The sequence below is a fragment of the Artemia sp. Qi Xiang Cuo genome, chromosome 6, assembly GCF_049724085.1.
Source record: "Artemia sp. Qi Xiang Cuo chromosome 6, ASM4972408v1, whole genome shotgun sequence".
NCBI classification, from domain to species: Eukaryota; Metazoa; Arthropoda; class Branchiopoda; order Anostraca; family Artemiidae; genus Artemia; species Artemia sp. Qi Xiang Cuo.
The window spans coordinates 54,568,248-54,589,654 of record NC_142799.1 but is presented as its reverse complement, the minus strand read 5'-3'; the positions used below and the strand labels follow the sequence as shown (position 1 = coordinate 54,589,654).

Here is a 21,407-nt window from a genome sequence, read left to right as displayed (position 1 = left end):
AGCTGAATTACATTTACTGGTTATATTGTTGATTTAGGTTAAATAGGGGTTTAGTCAAATAGGGTTTAGTTAAACAGTGATTGAATTAAATGAGGGATAGCATGGGGGCTTATTTGAATAGGAATTGAGTCAAATAGGGTTTAGTTGCAGTGGGGCTGAGTTAACCGATGGTTAAATTGCATGGGGGTTGAAGTGGAAATGGGCTGAGTTGTATGAGGGTTGAGTTGAAGAAGGGCTCTGTTAAATGGGGTCGAGTTAAACAAGGGGAGGCAGACATAATTGGTATGAATGTTACTCAATCCTGTTTAACTTAACCCCATTTAACTCAACATCTGTTTGACTCAGCGTTCATTCATATTGGCTTACAACTAAGCTTGAACTAGCACTGATTAGAATCACAGAATTTGCTTCTTGCTTTACTTGCAGTTTTCACTTATATTGCAATGCCCTAAACCATGTGTGAGATCTGATGTTTTAATAATTTTACAGGGTTTAAGCTATAAGCGAAATGAAGCTTTTTAAGTTTTTTTTTTTTTTGAGGATTTGGATTTAAGTTTTTAGAAATTTCAGTTTGAAACTTCAAAAAATTCAGTTTGAAATTTACTTGCTGAAAAATCAGCAAACCATTCAATTTACCTTAATTCAATTAAAACTTATTCCAAATATGATTATTGCCACTGCCTAATTGCATCCCAGCTATTTATTGCATCCCGCCCAGCATTTTATGATAGTGTTGTCATGACAAAATTATAAAACTGCGTAAATATGAGCATTAAATTTCAAATGACCTCTTAAACAGCTCTATGGTGCCCCATTGCCCAGTTATTAGTGGAGAAATAAAAAGAAAAAAGAGACCTATTAGCTTTTTTTTTGATATTTTTGTAATTTGATTTTCACAATAATCTTTATCATTAAGATGAACCAAGATCATTCGTGAATCAGCAGCAACGTCAAATTTTTCTTATGTGACATTTTGTTTTCTAACGCATTTTTAAGCTTTTGGTTACTATGGGCTGTGGTTTGCTCTGTACCAGGTTGAAGCTATTACTATAATCCTGAAATTCAAGTGTTTTCGGGCCCTAATTTGAATGTTTTCACTGTCTTGACATTAACTAATATTATATTTGGAAGATCAGTCTGAAACAGAGCCTCCTCGCCTCTCCCTTCTTGTGTGCTTTTATGCAAATGTGAACTTCTACAAGAAAATAAACTCCCTGCTAGAATTTATTTTGGATTGTACAAAGTTCTTACAAATACCACTATTCTAGCTTATTTTTTCTATAATATATCAACAGAAGAAATTCAGAATGTATAAGGGAAGTATAATGTGTTTTAGACAGTAAAGACCGAAGTTCCTTGGGTATAAAAAGGAGCTGAGTTTCTTGATCCACATTGAAAATATTGGTGGTCAATTATATGCAAAAATTAAGTTAAATAAAGGTCTAATTCTGCTGATGTTCTTCCAGAAAACTGAATAAGATTCAATTAAACTATTTGCTCCCCTTCTCTTGTTTAGAAAGTATTAATTTTTTGAATTATTAATTTAGGGTATATAGCTTACAAAAAGTATTAATTTATATTAATATTAATATTTTCTTTAACTTTCTTTTTTTTTGAATACTATCATAAGCAGCGCAATCGCGCTGCCTAAGTAAAGAACGGTGTTGGCACAATGTATTGTTTATTTATTTATTTTTTCCTTTAGACCAGGGCACTTCCTATCAAAGGAGTTGTCGTAGAAACTTCGAAAAGTGTTCATTAGATTGGAAATTAAATAGGTTTGTGCCCTTTTTAATAGTCGTGATTAACCGGAATGCACCTGAAACCCGATCCAGTACCAGCATTTCCCCAAACACATCCAATCAAAATTTTGAGATAGCTATTTTGTTCAGCGTAGTTGATTTCCAGATAGAAATTATTGTTTTTGAGGAGACTCTTCCACACAGCCCTCAGGGCAAGGGTTTTAAGTTATGCCCTGGGGCCATATAAGATTTTTATAGAAAGCTTTGTCACAGAAACTTCAAAAAGGGCTCATTCGATTGGAAATTCAAAGGGCAAGTGCCCTTTTCAATAGTCAAAAGTGATTGGAGGGCAACTAACCCCCCTCTCACGCCCACCTTTTCCCCAAACACATCCAATCAAAATTTTGAGATATCCATTTTGTTCAACGTAGTTAAAAGTCCTGGAAATTAGGTTTTTGAGGATGACAAATCCCCCACAGTCCTCAGGGTAAAGGTTGTAAGATCTGCCCAGGGGGCATATAAGGTTTTTATAGAAAGCGTTGTCGTTAGGAACTTCAAAAAGGGATCATTTGTTTGGAAATTGAAATGGCTAGTGCCCTTTTTAATAGTCGAAAGTGATTGGAAGGCAACTAACACCCCTTCCACACCCGACATTTATCCAAACACATACAATCAAAATTTTGAAATAACCATTTTGTTCAAAGTAGTTGAAAGGTCCGGAAATTATATCTTCGAACATGACACACCCCCTAGAGCCCTCAGGGTAAGAGTTATAAGTTACGCCCTCGGGCCATGTATAGATTTTTCTGATAACGGTGTCGTATGGCATGGAAAACGGCTCATACGATTTGAAATCTAAAGGGCTAGTGCCCTTTGTATATCCAAAAGGGACTGGAAGGCAACTAACCCACCTCACACACCGAGATTTTCCCAAAACGCATCCAATCAAAATTTTTAGATAGCCATTTTGTTCAACGTAGTCGAAAATTTTGGAAATTAGGTCTTTGAGGATGATAACCCCCTCAGAGTCCTTGGGACAAGGGTTATAAGTTATGCCCTGGGGCATATAAGGTCTTTATAGATAGTGATGTTGTAAAAACTTCAAAAAGGGTTCATTCAATTGGAAATTAGAAGGGATTTTGCCCATTTTAATACTCGAAAGTGATAGGAAGATAACTAACACCCCTCTCACACCCTCCATTTCCCCAAACACGTCCAATCAAAATTTTAAGATAGCTATTTTGTTCGACGTAGTCAAAAAGTCCGGAAATTATGTTTCCAGTCTAGACACTCCCCCTACAGCCCTCAGGGCAAGGGTTCTAAGTAATGCCCTGGGGCCTTATAAGTTTTTTTTATAGAAAGCGTTGTCATAGAAACTTCAAAAAGGAATCATTCGATTGGAAATTGAAACGGCTAGTGCCCTTTTTAATAGTCGAAAGTGATTGGATGACAAGTAACCCCCCTCTCTTTCCCACCATTTCCCCAAACAGATCCAGTCAAAATTTTGAAATAGCCATTTTGTTCAACGTAGTTGAAAGGTCTGGAAATTATGGCTTTGAGGATGACAACCTCCTCACAGCCCTCAGTGCAAGGGTTGTAAGTTATGCCCTGGGGCATATAAGGTTTTTATAGAAAGTGTTGTCGTAGAAAATTCAAAAAGGGCTCATTCGATTGGAATCTGAAAGGGCTAGTGCCCTTTTTAACAGTCGGAAGTGATTGGAGGGCAACTAACCCCCTCTTACACCCAACATTTCCATGAACACATCCAATCAAAATTTTAAGATAGTAATTTTGTTCAACGTAGCTGAAAGTTTGGGGAATTAGGTCTTTAAGGATGACACCCCCCCCCCCAACACTCAGGGCAGGGATTGTAAGTTATACCCTGGGGGCATATAAAGTTTTTTATTGAAAGCGTTGTCGTAGAAACTTCAACAGGGCTCATTCGACTGGAAATTGAAAGGAGTAGGGCTTTTTTTAATAGTTGAAAGTGATTGGAGAGCAACTAACGCTGCTCTCGCGCCCACCATTTCCCCAAACACACCCAATAAAGATTTTGAGATTTTTATTTAGGATTTTTAGATATATATTTATTTAGATTTTTATGAGGTATTTATTAAATACAAGGGTTGCATTTCCCCTAACACATCCAATAAAAATTTTGAGATTTTTATTTAGGATTTTTAGATTTAGATTTATTTAGATTTTTATGAGGTTTTTATTAATTACAAGGGTTGTAATTTATGCCCTGGGGGCATATAAGGTGTTTATAGAAAGCGTTGTCGTAGAAACTCAAAAATGGCTTATTCGATTGGGAATTGAAAGCGCTAGTGACTTTTATAATTATCGAAAATTATTGGAAGGTTTGACATTTTTATAGTAAAGATCGATATGGGTACAATGTATTATTTTTGTTTTTGTTTAGACCAGGGCATTTTGTATCGAAGGAGTTGTCGTAGGAATTTCGAAAAGGGCTCATTCTATTGAAAATAGAAAGGGCTAATGCCCTTTTTAATAGTCGAAAGTGATTTGAGGGCAACTATTCCCCCTCCTATTTGCCCATTATGTTTAAAAACTAAATGTTGCCTTAAAATTAAATCAAAATTCACTACGTTAATGCTAATTCCCAATAAGGCATCTCAGCAGTATCCCAAGAACGACTGAGTGTATTATGTTCAAACTTTCGGGGCTACTTCTGCTCTTAAAATTTAACCAAATCAAATAGTGTTAGTGTATCCAAGCTATCAAAGAAAGTAAAAAGATTTTTCGGAATGGTATCAAGTTTTCTATTTCAGGTCAACTAGAGGAGGTATGAAACTAAATTAAATACTACTTTCTGTGTCCAGATTTTTAAAAGGGTGTATGTTGTTAAAAATTGCTGAAAATTTTTCTCCAGCATACAAATAGCAGGCCAAACTATACAGTCTTAAAAAACGAAAAGATTTAAAGTATTATTTTCTTTTTCCCTGAAAAGACTATTTCAATATAAAACGAACAGAAATTAATTATAAAAAAACTTTTTCTACAAATTAAATTTTTCAAAGAAAAGTAAAGAACTCCATTAAACCAAAAATGAGCAAAAATAAAATAAAATAATCTACCAAGCATGAAACTACCACAAATCACCATCGATAAATAAATGAAACCCAAAACGAACAGAAATTACAATAAATAACCGAGTCAAACTCAAAACGAGCAGAAATTAACATGAGTAGGGCTGAAAACCCCTATGTCCTCCCAAGGCCAGAACATAATTTGCACTTTACTGAAAAATAAATACAAATGAACGTACATTGTCATTTTAATATACATATACTGATATTTAGTAATCAAAATGTTAATATTATTTGATTTATTAAAGTTATAAAAGTAAAAACATTTATATTTTCAGTAAAGTACAAATTATGTTCTGGCCTTGGGAAGGCATAGGAGTTTTGAGCCCTACTCATGTTAATTTCTGCTCGTTTTGAGTTTTGCGCGGTTATTTATTGTAATTAAATAAAAAAAAACAAGTTTTTTAAACTGAAAGTAAGGAGCGACATTAAAACTTAAAACAAATAGAAATTATTCCGTATATGAAGGGGGCTGTCCCCTCCTCAACGCCTCGATCTTTACGCTAAAGTTTTTTATTGTTTTACAAAATAAAGCTGGGAGACAGAGTCAAACTTTAGCGTAAAGAGCGAGGCGTTGAGGATGGGACAGGCCCTTTCATATACGGAATAATTGCTGTTCGTTTTAAGTTTTAATGTCGCTGCTTACTCTCAGATTAAAAAACTTGTTTTTTTTTTATTTAATTTCTGATCGTTTTTTAGTTAATGCAGCTTTTATTTTGGTTCACCGTCATTGAATAAGTAAACAAAATTTGCATAAAAAATTTACTTTTCTTTTGCTAAATGGATGTCTCTAATTTGGTTATGACGTAATTTACAAATTAAATTACGTAACTAACTTCTATATTCGTATATTTTTCTTCTGGAAAAAAAAATACAAAGTTGCAGATTTTTGCAGATATGAGCTTGAAACCTATGTAATAGGGTTTTTTGATGCGCTGAATCTGACGGTGTGATTTTCATTAAAATTCTTTCACTTGTAGGGGATGTTTCCCCCCTCTTTAAAAAATCGGGTAAATTTTCTCAGGCTCGTAGCCTTTGATGAGTAATACTAAACTTAATAAAATATTTAGAATCAGCATTATAAACACATTCTTTTTAAAAGTTTCGATTACTATTGAGCCGTATTGCTTGTTTTTTTATTGTTTTTTTTTATTACGTATATGTTATTACGTATATGAGGGGGTTCTCCCCTTAGTCAATACCACGCTCTTTACGTTAAAAGTTAAAAAAAATTTGATTCACAAACCCCTGAATCACAAAGGCCGTTTAATTAGAATAGATAGCTCTTTTGAAAGCACTGAAAAAAAAACTGTAGCGTAAAGAGCGAGGTATTAACTTGGGGGAGAACCCCCTCACATGCGTTATAATTTCTGTTCGTTTTAAGTTCTAATGTTGCTTCTTACTTTCAGTTGAAAAAACTTGTTTTTTTTATTTAATTTCTGATCGTTTTTTAAATAATGCTTGGAAATCCGGCGCCCCCTTCATAGAAATGTCCCTTACCCCAAAGAAACATCCTCCACGGAAAGATTCTCCAGAGTAACCCCCTCCTCTAGCCCCCCCCCCACAAAAAAAAATCCTTCCTGAAAATGTCTTTATACTTCCCAATAACCAATAAATAATGATGGCAAGTCCGGCGCCCCCTTCACCGGCGGATCTAGAGGAAAATCTTGAGGGGGGCCGCGCCGGACACAGGGCGCCAAAAACTGATTATACAAGACTAATTTGATAGCTCTTTATTTATATCAAAACACTGCCAAATATGCTCATAAAGGTAAAACGTAGCAAAAGAAAATAAAAACAGTACCACACTACACAACTAAACTCAATCGGCGAGCTTTTCTGAGAGCGAACATATCGATAGCATCGTCTGTTTTCGGCAGTTCGTCTCTGTAAGTCTGCATGAGTAGTAGAGCCTCCAACCTCTCTTCAGTCATCGTGCTTCGTATTGATGAACATGTCCTGTCAACCTTTGAAAACATTCGTTCTGCTTCACAGGTTGACACAGGAAGCGTTGCGAGAATTGTCAACAATGCGAAGATGTTGGGAAATACATTTTCCTGACAACTGTTCAGCGCTGAAATAGCTGTTTTCGGTTTTTGCACGGTTTCCTTAGACCAATACTTGTTCCAAATCTCGAACTCGGTTTTAACGTCTATCTCCGTACCCACGAGCAGCTCCTTGTACTTTTCGTACCCTGGCTGAACGTCCTCCCAGCGTTTGCCATTAACCACAGCCGGGATCAAAGCTGAAAGTTTTGCAGCATTCGTAAAATGGCAGCTGAACCGCTCCGTAAAATCAAGCAGCATGGCGTCCAGGGCTGGAATGAATGCCGCCATCCTATAATGACTTTCTGGATCCATCTTGGGTACCCCTGCCCGGTATGTAGAACGTGAAGCTATGCGTGGCTGCGTTACCTTGATGGTAGCATCAATCTTTTCGGCCATTTTCAGAAGATCTTCGTAAAGCAGTCTGAATTTGGTTTCGGCATGTGATCGCATATCTTCCAGCATTGCCTTCACGCTGCTAATGAGGGACAAGGCTCTCACGAGGTCACCATCCTTCTGTTGTAGTGACTCGGCCAAAGGTTTCATGATTGACGAAAACGAATTCAGGCAAACCAGTCCTACGAGTGTATCTGATTTTTCAATGCAGGATCGTAATGCATAAGCTCTGCTACTTGCCTCTCGATCGTGCCATCCTTCCATCTCCTGCAGAGCAGAAACGATCGACGGAAGGGAGTCCCAAAACCTGCTGATTGCTTCGTGTCTCTCTACAAATCTCGTGGTACAAAGACTGACGAGTGTCTCTGTTTTAGCTTTGTCCACGATAAGATGCTTTTTTAGAAGTCTTGTTCTCTTGGCACTTGAGCTGAAGTGAGAAATTGTGTCTCGAACAACGTCTTGGGCATTGCGCAGAATGGGAACTGAAACTATCTTTGAACATGAGAGATTTGTGGCATGGCTCACACAGTGGAAGTAATCTGCCAGTTCACACTGGCGTTTAACTTCAGCAGCAGCACCATTTGTTAAGCTTGCCATGCTAGCAGCTTTGTCGTATCCTTGACCAACGCACTTTGACAAATCCAGATTTGACTTCCTGACCTCACTCAACAGCAGCTTCCCGAGGCTCTTGCCGTCTAGCTTCTCTTCGATGCTTCTACCGTCGTCACTTTCCTCATCTCCAGCGAGTCTTGACAGGGTTTGAAAGGCATCGACAACTGCAAAAGGATCTTCTCGAATCACGTATCCCTGCTCGGTTTTACACACATAACGACAAACAATGACCATCAGCTCCCTGGTCTGCCTGTCTGTTGACTCGTCCGCAAGAAGACACCAAACCGTTGCTTTGTTTGCTTTTCTCACTACTTCGGTTTTTATCATTTCCCCAATTGTTCCAATCAGTTCAGTCTGGATCTGTTTACTCGTATATTTGGCGTTGCTCTGTGCATTTTCAAGTAAATTTTTAAGTTGCGAGTCTCCACTCTGAATCCGATACCGAAGTAGGTGGCGGAAATTCCCGTCGTTTACTGCTGTAATGACATCAGAGTCTTGGATATCAAGTTTGCCATCATCATGGTGGCCACGAAGGGGGATATTCTGTGCCCCGCAAAGCTTGACAGTTTCAACAACGCTTCTCAAGAGTGCACGGTTCTGCTGTTTTTGCTTGACCCTTTCACAGTCCAGAGCATTCCTGATATCTTGATCTTGACTACCGCGCTGAAACGTTGTTAGCAGCGCGGCAGCTTTTTCCTGGCAGTGTTTGTGAAACTGTGCTTCAGCATGGTTTGTCAGCGCACCATCTTTCCCGGTAAGTTTCGAATAGTCTTTTAGCGGTTTCAAGACCAACTTTCCCATTTTTTGCCCTCCGCCGCCTCCAGATAAAGCCGACCATCCTCCTCCGCTTTCGTTGGTCCTCATCAAAACACAAACACTGCACCAAAGGCCTTCGTGGTCTGGATGACGACTCACTGCGAGCCAAGGATACCGGGCAAGATGTTCGGTATTCAAGCGACGCTTGACTTCGCCACCTTTTCTCTTTTGTGTCGAGACTGGAAGATCAGATTGGTTCTTCGGCTTCCACCTTTCGTTCATAAAAAACAATTTCGCCAGAAGACAACTGATTTCGCTCTTTCAGCGCTACTGCAATACCAAAGTCATTCGACGGCGTGAAGTCAGTTTCAGGCGAAAAAATAGCGCTTTGATTCTGCTGCGGGTGCGGGGACTGTAAAATCAGTATTGGGCTATGTACCACCAAGGTTTGAGTACTGCTTCTTGATCCTTCAGTCAGCTGATCAGTGTGTGTCGTTTCGCCGAAGTTTGTTATGAAGGCCGTCTGTGAAGTGGACGGAGTTGTTGGTGACAGTTCGTTCTCCCGGCTGAATGCGTTTTTGTGCATTCCGACCGTCGACTCAGAGTGGGCATCAGAAGTTGCCGTCGTCTCAACATCTAACAAAAAAAGTTTCTCTTTTAAAGTTTGCACAAGACATTTATTGTAAACGTATATACACTTTGTATAATGGCTTGCTTTAGTAGATTTAACTCTCAACATGGTGAAGGCAGAATTGGAACTAAATTTGAAAATAAACTGAATCAGCAACATTAACTTTAAACTCCCCCAACAATCTTGAACTTTCATACCCCAAAACTATTTCTAGGAAACCCGGACTTTAAAATAAAATACCACCCTAAACATCACTAATTTAATTTGCAACCCCAAGAACCGATCCCCGACATATGCTAACAAATATTTTTCAAGAGCTGAAACCCAAAACAATTATCACCGAAGTATACAAGGCTAAAGAGAGAGCTTTAACTGCAAGAATTTGAAAGATAATTTCAGAGCTGACACAGTGTGTCGGTAAAAATACTACTTTAAGCCAATATCATAACCGTCAGGCGAGATGAGTGGGCTGGTAAAAATCAGGTCAAACGCTTCGGACAAATTGCATACGAAGAACACTGTACAAGAGGGACCGTATGCAATATATAACAACAAACGCAGCTGGTACGCGATGAAGCTTGACGAATGAGCCTAATCAGGAAAGCTATCCGACAAGGGGCTAAAGCTAGAAATTAGAAGTGTTGATACCCACTTTAAACGACACTCCTTCCTTATTGTTCTATCTTTAAAAGCTTACCTTTAATCTGATCTTTCTTGGCAAAATAATCAGAGATGTCCCTCGATCCTTTACGGCTTTCCGCCATTATTCTTTGTTTCTTCTCTGTTCTATATTCATGCCCTGATTTTTTTTTTTCCGATCCATTTTAAATGCGTTTCCGTCTAACTGGTCTAACACACGGAGCAAAAATACTCCGAAGGCAGTGGCAGGGTCGCTCGTGCCTAGCCACCCGCCGGTTGGATCTAACCACCCACGCAACTCCCCAAAGACATGCGTTTCTCGTAAGCATTTACAAAATGTTTTGCTCGTTTATCACTTCCAAAAAATAAACCAAATACTCCTTAGGCGTGCAGTGTCGTATTTGAATTTGATATAATGTTATAAAAAGAAAGTAAAAATTGACGGCATATCCGTTTTTTTTGTTTTTTATTCGGTCTTATTTTATTAATTACCAAAAAGGGTTCGATTTCCCGAGTGCGGATATGGCACACGTAAAAAATGGGGGGGGGGCCCAGGCCCCCCCCCTGGATCTGCCGCTGGCCCCCTTCATGGCAATTTTCCTTCCCCCATGAAAACTTCTTTCATGGACAGATCCTCCACCATAACCCCTGACCCCCCCCCCCCTACTACCAGAAAAGAACCCTCCTGAAAACTTCTGTATACTTACCAATCTCCAATACTATATGTTTAACATTGGGTAAATTTCATAACTTTTAGGCCTCTCCCTGGAGACTTGTGGTGATCAAGTCATCCTAAAAGATATATTTATCATATTTTCGACCATGCTGAACAAAATGGCTATCTCAAAATTTTGATCGGGTGACTTTGGGAAAAAAAAAGTGCGGGAGGGGGCCTAGTTGCCCTCCATTTTTTTTGGTCACTTAAAAAGGGCACTAGAACTTTTAATTTCCGTTCCAATGAGCCCTTCCACGATATTCTAGGACCACTGGGTCGATACGATCACCCTTGGGAAAAAAAACAAAAAAAAACAAACAAATAAACACGCATCCGTGATCTTTCTTCTGGCAAAAAATGCAAAATTCCACATTTTTGTAGATAGGAGCTTGTAACCTCTATAGTAGGGTTCTCTAATATGCTGAATATGAAGGTTTGATTTTCATTAAGGTTCTATAACTTTTAGGGGGTCTTTCCCCCTTTTTTTGAAAATCAGCCAAATTTTCTCAGGCAAGTAACTTTTGATGGGTAGGACTAAACTTGATGAAAGTTATATATTTGAAATCAACATTGAAATCTGATTCTTTTGATGTATCTATTGGTATCAAAAACCCGTTTTCTAGAGTTTCGGTTACCATTGAGCCGGGTCGCTCCTTACTTACAGTTCGTTACCACGAACTGTTTGATTTCTGTTCGTCTTGGGTTTCATTTATTTATCGATGCTCATTTGTGGTAGTTTCACTCCTGGTAGATTATTTGATTTAGTTTTGCTAATTTTTGGTTGAATGGAGTTCTTTACTTATTTTTGAAAAACTTATTTTATGGAAAAAGTTTTTTTAATTAATATAATAGCTAACGATAATGAATAAAACCAATCCAAAAAAAGGATTCTACCTTCCGACCATAGCTTTATGGAATGGATTGCTGAAAAACGAATGTTTTTCAAAGTGTTGTTTCAAACGATTTTTGTTTCAAAAAACAAAAATCTGAAGGCCAATTCTTTTGTATTATTCCCAGAAAACCAGTTGCATTGGTTTGTTAAACATTATTTTTGTTTTCGTTTTTTTTTAACTTCTAATAATAATAACTTATTTTTACCCTCTGTACACACAAACGCACTAAGAAGAGTATGAAAAAAAGAGAAGGAAAAACGAAAAGATTGTTGACAAAACAAAATTTACGCACAAACATTGACAACTTTACGTTTAAGCACTCAGTCAACAAGATTATACGAGATCATATCAGATCAATCAGATTATACGAGATTTTACATCTTAAAACACTAGGCACTTGATCAAAGACAAATCATGGAAAAGAGAAAAGGAAAAACAAAAAGGACAAAGACAAATCGGTAGAAAATCGACAATTCTACTCCGTTTTTTTTTTTACAAATGTCAAAAACACCATACCGTCGGGACAAGTAGCTTTTATGGGTCCAAATAGGGATACTGGAATAACAATCAAATTTGCTTTTTGTCAGAGACAGAGAAAAGTTTCCAAAAAAGTACAAATAACAACACTTACATCATTTTAGCTTGCTATAGCACATGAGTTATTACTTTTCCTTCTCTTGCAATATTGTTTGTATGTGTAGATGACGTAAAAAGCTGAGTTTCACATAAAAAAAAGTTTTGCCCCTATCTCCAATCTTAAGTTTCTGCATCTGAATTTGTCAATAAAAAAAATTTGGAAGTTTACCAATGATAACTTACCAATGATCATAAGTCTGAAAGTTTATTTCTCCAGAAGCAACATTTGTCAATAAGCAAATTCTGAAAGTTAATCAAACAGTTTGTGGTAAAGAACTGTAAGTAAGGAGTGATGCAGCTCAATAGTAACCAAAACTCTAAGAAATAGAGTCTTTATAACAGTAGATAAGTCAAAAGAATTGAATTTTGAGTCTTATTCAAAATATGTAAAATTCATCAAATTCAGTGGTACCCTTCAAAATTTACAAGCCTGAGAGAAGTTGCTCAATTTTTAAAAAAGGGGACCCCCCACCCCAAAAAAAGGGGGTCCCTTTTTTTTAAAGGTTTCAGTTTGAAACTTCAGAAGTTTCTAGAAGTTTCAGTTTGAAACTTCAAAAAATTCAGTTTGAAATTTACTTGCTGAAAAATCAGCAAACCATTCAATTTACCTTAATTCAATTAAAACTTATTCCAAATATGATTATTGCCACTGCCTAATTGCATCCCAGCTATTTATTGCATCCCGCCCAGCATTTTATGATAGTGTTGTCATGACAAAATTATAAAACTGCGTAAATATGAGCATTAAATTTCAAATGACCTCTTAAACAGCTCTATGGTGCTCCATTGCCCAGTTATTAGTGGAGAAATAAAAAGAAAAAAGAGACCTATTAGCTTTTTTTTTTGATATTTTTGTAATTTGATTTTCACAATAATCTTTATCATTAAGATGAACCAAGATCATTCGTGAATCAGCAGCTACGTCAAATTTTTCTTATGTGACATTTTGTTTTCTAACGCATTTTTAAGCTTTTGGTTACTATGGGCTGTGGTTTGCTCTGTACCAGGTTGAAGCTATTACTATAATCCTGAAATTCAAGTGTTTTCGGGCTCTAATTTGAATGTTTTCACTGTCTTGACATTAACTAATATTATATTTGGAAGATCAGTCTGAAACAGAGCCTCCTCGCCTCTCCCTTCTTGTGTGCTTTTATGCAAATGTGAACTTCTACAAGAAAATAAACTCCCTGCTAGAATTTATTTTGGATTGTACAAAGTTCTTACAAATACCACTATTCTAGCTTATTTTTTTCTATAATATATCAACAGAAGAAATTCAGAATGTATAAGGGAAGTATAATGTGTTTTAGACAGTAAAGACCGAAGTTCCTTGGGTATAAAAAGGAGCTGAGTTTCTTGATCCACATTGAAAATATTGGTGGTCAATTATATGCAAAAATTAAGTTAAATAAAGGTCTAATTCTGCTGATGTTCTTCCAGAAAACTGAATAAGATTCAATTAAACTATTTGCTCCCCTTCTCTTGTTTAGAAAGTATTAATTTTTTGAATTATTAATTTAGGGTATATAGCTTACAAAAAGTATTAATTTATATTAATATTAATATTTTCTTTAACTTTCTTTTTTTGAATACTATCATAAGCAGCGCAATCGCGCTGCCTAAGTAAAGAACGGTGTTGGCACAATGTATTGTTTATTTATTTATTTTTTTCTTTAGAAAACTGTAAGTAACACACTTACAGAATTTGCTCAATTTTTAAAAAAGGGGACCCCCCCCCAAAAAAAAAAAATCAAGTGATTTTAATGAAAATTACATTATCAGATTCAGCATACCGTAGAACCCTACTGTAGAGGTTTCAAGCTCCTATGTACAAAAAAGTGGAAGAAAGATCAGGGATGCGTGTGTATTTATTTATTTATTTTTTTCCGGGGTTGATCATATCGAACCAGTGATTGTATAAGATCGGAAGAGGGCTTATTTGACTAGAAAAAAAGTTCTAGTGCCCTTTTTAAGTGACCAAAAATATTGGAGGGCAGCTAGCCTCCCTCCTACGCTCATTTTTCCCCAAAGTCACCCAATCAAAATTTTGTAATAGCCATTTTTTCAGTATAGTCGAAAAATCTAAGAACGAAGTCTTTGAGGATGTCTTAACCCCCAGCAGTCCCCAAGGGAAGGGCTGCAATTTGTGAACTCTGCATTATTTACATATAGTATTGGTTGTTGGGAAGTATACAGACTTTTTCAATGGGCTCTTTTTCTGGTGGGGGGCTACATGGGAGAATCCTTGCATGGAGGAATTTTTCATGGGGGAAGAAAATGTTCCTTCGAGGGGGAGTTGGATTTCCCTGCATTATTTAAAAAAATGATCAGAGATTATATAAAAAAAAACAAATTTTTTGAACTGAAAGTAAGGAGCAACATTAAAACTTAGAATAAACAGAAATTATTATGTATATGAGGGGGGTCGCCCCCTCGTCAATGCCTTGCTCTTTATGCTAAAGTTTTTTTTAATACTTTTAAAAGAATTTTTTATTCTAATTAAATGGCCTTTGTGATTCAGGAGTCATTCTTAAATAATTGGGACAAAATTCAAACTTTAGCGTAAAGAGTGAGGTATTGACGAGGGGGTGAACCCCCTCGTATGCGTAATAATTTCTGTTCTTTTTAAATTTTAATGTTGCTCATTACTTTCAGTTGTAAAAACTTTTTTTTTCATTTAATTTGTCCAAGACCAGTATTTGCCAATGAGCAGAAGTTGGATACTTTAACTTATTGACATTGCAGATACCCCCCTCCCAAGTATTTAAAATATGTATTATTTGATATCCCCCTAGCACACTTGGTGCATTTTTTTTGCATGTGAATGTTTTATCTTTGCTTTTTTTCAGCTGTTTAAATGGAAGTGTTAAACTGCTTATCAGATGATGGAGTTCCCATTGAGAAAAGGCTTAGGCTTGCCAAAAACTGTCTAGCTGTAGCAACTGGACTGTTACCCATTGGAAATCAAGCAGTATTTGACTGGCTTGTTGATGAGGTCAGTGTGCTGAATTTTATCTTATTTTATTAACAAATGTATTTTGAACTTTTTTTTTTCATTTCTAAACCAATAGCATAAATTCAACTCTTTCAAAAAGTGCCTCAAGAAGGACTTTAACTTTCGTTTAACAATTATGAATAGCCTAATTGAAACAAATGATACTGATACTGTCATGATGAATTAGAGGGCGTCTAAAAGCATTGGTAATGAGTATCAATGAAAAAAATGTTTTTACCTTCAATTGATCCTAGTGCTTTCTATGTAGGCCTACAATGTTCAATACATAAAGCTGTGCTGGAAAGCCCAGAAAAAGAAGCAAGAAAAAGAAATTCCTCGGTGTGCCTTCTCAAGAAATAGCTATAACATAAAACATAATAGTCATCCTGGCTAGCAATAGTCATTTGCTAGTTCGTTACAATGATCTTATATTGATGTTATCAAATTACCTTAACCTTTTTATTTATTTATTTATTTATTATTATATTTTTAGACCTTAGGATCGATAGCAGTTGCCATAAAGCTTATTTAATGAACTCTCTTTCTCTCTTTCTTTCTGTACCTGTTTTTTCTTTTCTCTATTTTTGTGAGTGAATGTTTTATGATGTTTAATGGTTTAGTGTTAAGAGTTTCGTTTTATGGCCCCCCTCCTTACAGGCCACGGAGCTTTTATGGGGTTTTGAAATTGTACTATTGAATGTTTTTTGTTATATTTTTGGTTTATATATATCTTATCTTATCATATAAAAATCTCTAAAAGATCAGAACCAAATCAGATATATAGTTATACTTGGGTCCGTGAATCCAGGAATTGTAATAATAATATATAATATTATATAAAAATTAAATAAAAATATTATTCCGGATACTGTTCTATCCGTCTGAACCAACTGCTAACACGAGAAACGAGGGGATAAGTGATTCTAAATGGTCTCTGGATAGTGTGAAGAAGTTCCTTGATAAATTTTCCTGTGCCTTATTTCCTTCTAAAGGTAATATAAGCTTACGGATTCTTCCTTGTTATGGTATCATTCTGAAGGCAACGTTTATCCTTTTCTAATTCTCTCTTTCATAGATGATTGTACCGAACTATTGGTCTTAGAAAGTACCGAACTATGAAGCTAAACAAAGTACCGAATTATTAAGCTTAAATATAAATACTAATTAAAACTACATAATAGAAACAATTTAATATTCAAACAAAATCTAAATCGTTGAAAATTCAGTGAGGTAGAAAACAAAACGAATCCAACCTGCCAACTCACTTCTACCATTATCATTCGGTCATTATTTTTAAATATTTATTGCCTTTTTATGGCTAAAACAGAAACGTCACGTTTTGCATTTAAAAATACTCTTTTAGGCCCGAAAACATGACTTTAAAATAGAAAATGCCAAGATAATCTTTCATCAAAATTAGTCAATGTAAGAAAAAAGAAGCAGAAAAATCAAATATTTTTACTTACTATTACAATAAAAATTATAATTATAGTTCCTGATATATAATAACGGGCAACATCAAAGATTTAAATTGGCTTTAGAGTTGTTTTTTTTCCAAGAAATTATTTATTTTCCAATACAAAATTAAAACAAGAGCTTTTTTCTAAATTAGAAATTGTCTATTCTCTACTCGTAGTGATGTAAATCTTGAGAGGTGTCCGATATAACGTTTAGCTTATTTTCCTAACTATTGAAGGTGATTGCTCGAGAGGGTGTCTAAATCATCGCAAATGAGTACCAGTGAAAACATGTTTTACACTTAGTTACTTTTAATGGATCCAATTGGCTTTCTGCCAATTTTCTGATTTTAATTGGCTTTCTGCCAAGGCCAGTATAAAATGTTATACAATCTCGTATAACAGGTTTAACCGACCAGATTTAATTTTTAGTATTTTGAAATTTTTGCATCAAAGCATTTGGTTGACGCTTACTTTTAGATGTTGATAAGAATACCCCAAAAATAAGAATTGATACCCACAAAGTACGATTTTTTTTTTACCTAGATATTTTTATTTTATTTTTAGATCTTCAAACCTAACATACCAAATCCAATTCTAAAATGTATTTAAGGAAATGTTTCAAACTCGAAGAAAGACAGCAACGTCAACATCTGAACATTGCTTCCTACTAGATAATCAAAGTCTTTAATTTATTTCTAAAGCAAGGGTTTTTGACAAAGAGCAATTTTCAAACAAGCAATAATGCTCATATAAGACACAAAAGTTAAAATATAAAAAATCACTGAAACGAATAAGAGAAAGTGAGAATAAAATGAAGAAATGGAACCCAAGACGAACAGAAATTATATCAAAAGATGAATCAGACTTTAAATGAACCAAAATTATCCCAAATGTCCACAAATTACCACAGGATTTTGTTTCAGTGAAGCACAAATTGCACTCTAGTCTTTTAGTGTAGCAAAGATATACAGGAGCAATTTTTTTTGGGTCAAAACATGCAATTATATTAAATTTTTAAGATTGGGTCCATCAGGTCTTCCCCCCTTCATTCCTACCAACTTTTTTTTGCAAAAAGGTAGAAATGTAATACTTAGTTTGTAGCCAAATTACGCAAGGGTTTTGAATATATATATTTCATAGAAAAAGGGGGTCTGAGGCCCCTCCAAGACCCTTTCTTTTTCCCATCAGTTTCAGCCGAAAGGTAGGTATTTTCAACGTTGCTTGAAGTGGAATCTTGCAAGGATATTATTAAAGGTACAAAGAGTGCCATTGGCTGATCCAACGTACTCACCTCCTCTCCTCCCTCCTGAATCCAGATTTTTGGCAGAAAGGTAGGCAGGTTGCGTCTTTTTTTTACTTTGAGTCATACAAGAATCTAATATATATGATTGAAAACAAAATCTGACTTATGGTCTCTTCAACACCATCCCTCCCATCACCAACTTTTTAGCAGAAAGGTAGGCGTGGGGTATGATTCTGTTTGAAGGAGAATCATATCGGTATAATTAGTCTGTATGAGTTGAGGCAAAAAGTGGACTCTGACCTTTCCAACACTCATTCCAACCACCGAAGTTCAGCAGAGAAGTAAGCAGATTTTATTTCCAAGGTGGACTTCAAATTTATGGGGAAGTACCTTGGGCACACTTAACCCGAGAACAATATTTTCTGAGGCATAGTCCTCTTCCCTAACCATCGCACGAAAACGCACAGATCCTATTGAAACCTACGGTTCAAGTGCCTTGATCCGATATAACAATGAGAATATGAAAATCACGATAATCAGAGGCCTACGCACCTTCTCTGATTTTTTCATGACAGTGCTCCGATCGGCTTGAAACTAATGGAAAATTTGCCTTGGATGAAGGGGACAAAAAAATTCAATGCTATAAAAAATCAGAGGAAATATGGAACTTCCAACCCCTACATAAATTCTCCATGAAAATATCTGATTGTGGAATTTTGGTTGACAGGTGCCTATAACGAAGGAGATTTGATTTAACAAATTCTAGACCATTATTCCTCACTGTCGAAACACCGTAGACATACCGCATTCATCTTTGGAGGCAAGGTGTAACCTGCTTGTGCTAACAGGTCTATCTTTAGTGGTTTCCTGTATATTTTAGGATTGATTGTCTTCATGCAATGATTACAAATAATGATGCAAAGCGATGACATAGTTTGGCTGTTATTAGTAGTGTTTCTGGCAATTTCCTTGATAAACAAAAACCGAATTGTTCACACGACCATTTGCATCAGAAGCAAATAATAAGTATTATGTTTGAAGCAAAGTAAAACGTAGTGTTTTCTTGCACATGCTGCAACCTTAAAAATGACACCGTAGATTGGGTTAAGTTTTATTATTTGGGGCAAAGTAACTAAGCACGAGCTTGTATACAAGGTGCGTTTTAAAAGTAACAGTATTGATTGGGCTTTGGGGAATATAGAATTAAGCTGAGTTTGAAGTAGAAATAGCATATTTTGAGACCTTTTTTAAGAAATATGTTGCCTTTTTTAAGCAAAAATTCCAACTTAGGCTATTGTATTTTAAATTTTTCAGGGTTTGGTTGGTAAAGCGTCTAATCGATCGTAAAGAAATAAAACAAAGGGTTTTTCCTGGAATCTTTTGCTGGTGAAACTGACCAAAAACTGTTGTAACAGTTTACGTTGGCCTAAGCAACGTCATTCTAGCTTCTTTTCGTTTTTGGTTTCATTAATTTATTCATAGTAATTTTTGCTTGATGAAGTTTTATTTCTTACATAAATTAAATTCCACTACTTTCAAGCTCGAATAAAGAAAGAAAACGAACAAAAATGGGGTTTTTTATAGGCCAAATGAAAGTACTGAAAAAAACACAACAAAGCGAATATTTCGAGAGGACAAACGCCTCTTCTTCAGCGCGAAACGAAATAATATATCCAAAAACAAACGCGAAAGTCAATGTGAAAAGAACCAAAAAACCAAAGAAAAAAAAACAAAAATTTAAAAGATGAATAAAATTCAATAAAAGCCAAAAAATTAAAACCAAATACCTAACAACCATAAAAACGAGTTATTCGCCAATATCCATGATTTGCACAAAATCCAAAAAATTATGAACTACCATCAACGGATATTAGCAAACAACTGACAAAGAAAAGAAAAACAATCTACTCACTCAAAAACAAAACGAACCAATAATTAAATGAATTGGAGAAGTATGTCATCTAACTTCGGGTTTTAATTATCATATTTCTTGTAGACACCCTTTGAGACCTAAGGGGTTGTTCACGTGTTTGATTATATGACTGGGAAAGTAGTTCAAGGTTTATTTAAGAGATTACTAAAGTATCGGCTTCTCTTTTGAGAAAACCGAAATATGACTCGTTTATTATTAAATCACCGCAATCTCTGTTCAAAGCTAGACCTAAATGTTGATATTTATAAACTTCAACAGCTTCTCTGTATTCCTGGACTATACCTTTGTCATGCAAAATTAGGCTAGCTTGATTAAACAAAATAGTATGGTCTGGTTTTTCAAAAATGTGCTCTGCAAGGGCAGAGTCAAAATTTTCTGGTTTTTTCCGCTTTTTAAGTGTATTATTAATACACTTAATAGATTAACAGATTAACTCAGCACTCTAGTTCAATTAATAATACACTTAAAAAGCTGAAAAAACGCGCTGAAGAACAGAGGCGTTTGTCCTCTCGAAATATTCGCTTTGTTGTGTTTTTTTCAGTACTTTCATTTGGCCTATAAAAAAACCCATTTTTGCTCGTTTTTTTCTTTATGTGATGTCAGGCCAATGTGGTTTAAGAAATTATCTGAGTTCGAATATTGTTCTTTAGATCGAAAAGCTTTGTTTTTTGTATTTATTTTATTTTTAGTTTAATGTGTTTAATTGTGTCAATCATATGGCTGGAAAGAATGTCCAGGATTTGTTGATTTTTTTCTAGTTCATCTTTTTGATCTGCAGCAAGGGATACTAAGGACTTCCAAACACTTCTTTATTCAAGACTTAAATTTAGTACTTTCTCTTTTAATAATACAAAAATTAAAAAGATTAATTGAAGCTATACCTATTTGGTATCTTTTGCAGCTGCACGTCGTGCAATTTTAATAAATCACGTTTGTTTTTATGAGGTGGTATGCCGTGTGTCTAAGTTATCTAGATGTTTTTTTTTTATAAATACAATCAAATTTAATTCCTTTCGTATTGGTTTTAATTTGAAAATAGGAAAATGTTGTTGTCCCATTGAATTTTTCTTAAATGTTAAGCATATACTTCACAAGAAATTGTGTACTTTGATTTTTACTTATTCTTTTGACTTTAAGTCCATGGTGGCATTTCTGAAATAATTGCCAAAGATTGAACTTGCTAACCCAGCTTTTATCGGGCTTACTGTTGTTTCTTTTCAGTTAGTTACTACAGATGAAGGCATTTCTGTGAAAGACAGTGTTGCCGGGATTCTTAGTAAGTTCCTTCTTGACCGAAAAGCAGAAGAGACGAGTCTGAATCTTATTTTGAAGCCTTCACACCTAAAGGTAAGTTATGTCAATTTAAGATAAGTGATCATTGACTGCAAATAGAGATAGCTAAGACTTGTTTCTATTGTTCCTAACCATTGTTAACAGCAATTACCCCTTATCTTGCGGAAACAGAATCGTCAACTAACTAAATTACTTTCCTAATAATTCGTGGAAACGTTTCAACTGAGCAGGAAATTTAAAATTGGAGCCTTCAAATGTAAGGGTAACACTGTCTTAAGCTCTGAATGTATCTATTTTACCAACATTCT

General features: G+C 35.6%; 1 protein-coding gene across 4 annotated transcripts in view; it reads left to right on the top strand.

The window, feature by feature from the left end:
* The window catches only part of LOC148951387 (uncharacterized), a 93,744-nt gene that overhangs the window by 8,842 nt on the left and 63,495 nt on the right, over positions 1-21,407 (top strand). For all 4 annotated transcript variants that reach the window (XM_089090836.1, XM_089090839.1, XM_089090838.1 and 1 more), the window contains exons 2-3: positions 15,025-15,170; positions 21,028-21,153. In XM_089090836.1, the coding sequence (XP_088946962.1) occupies positions 15,033-15,170; positions 21,028-21,153 (264 nt within the window). In that variant the 5' untranslated portion in view covers positions 15,025-15,032. The remainder of the gene's footprint in view (positions 1-15,024; positions 15,171-21,027; positions 21,154-21,407) is intronic.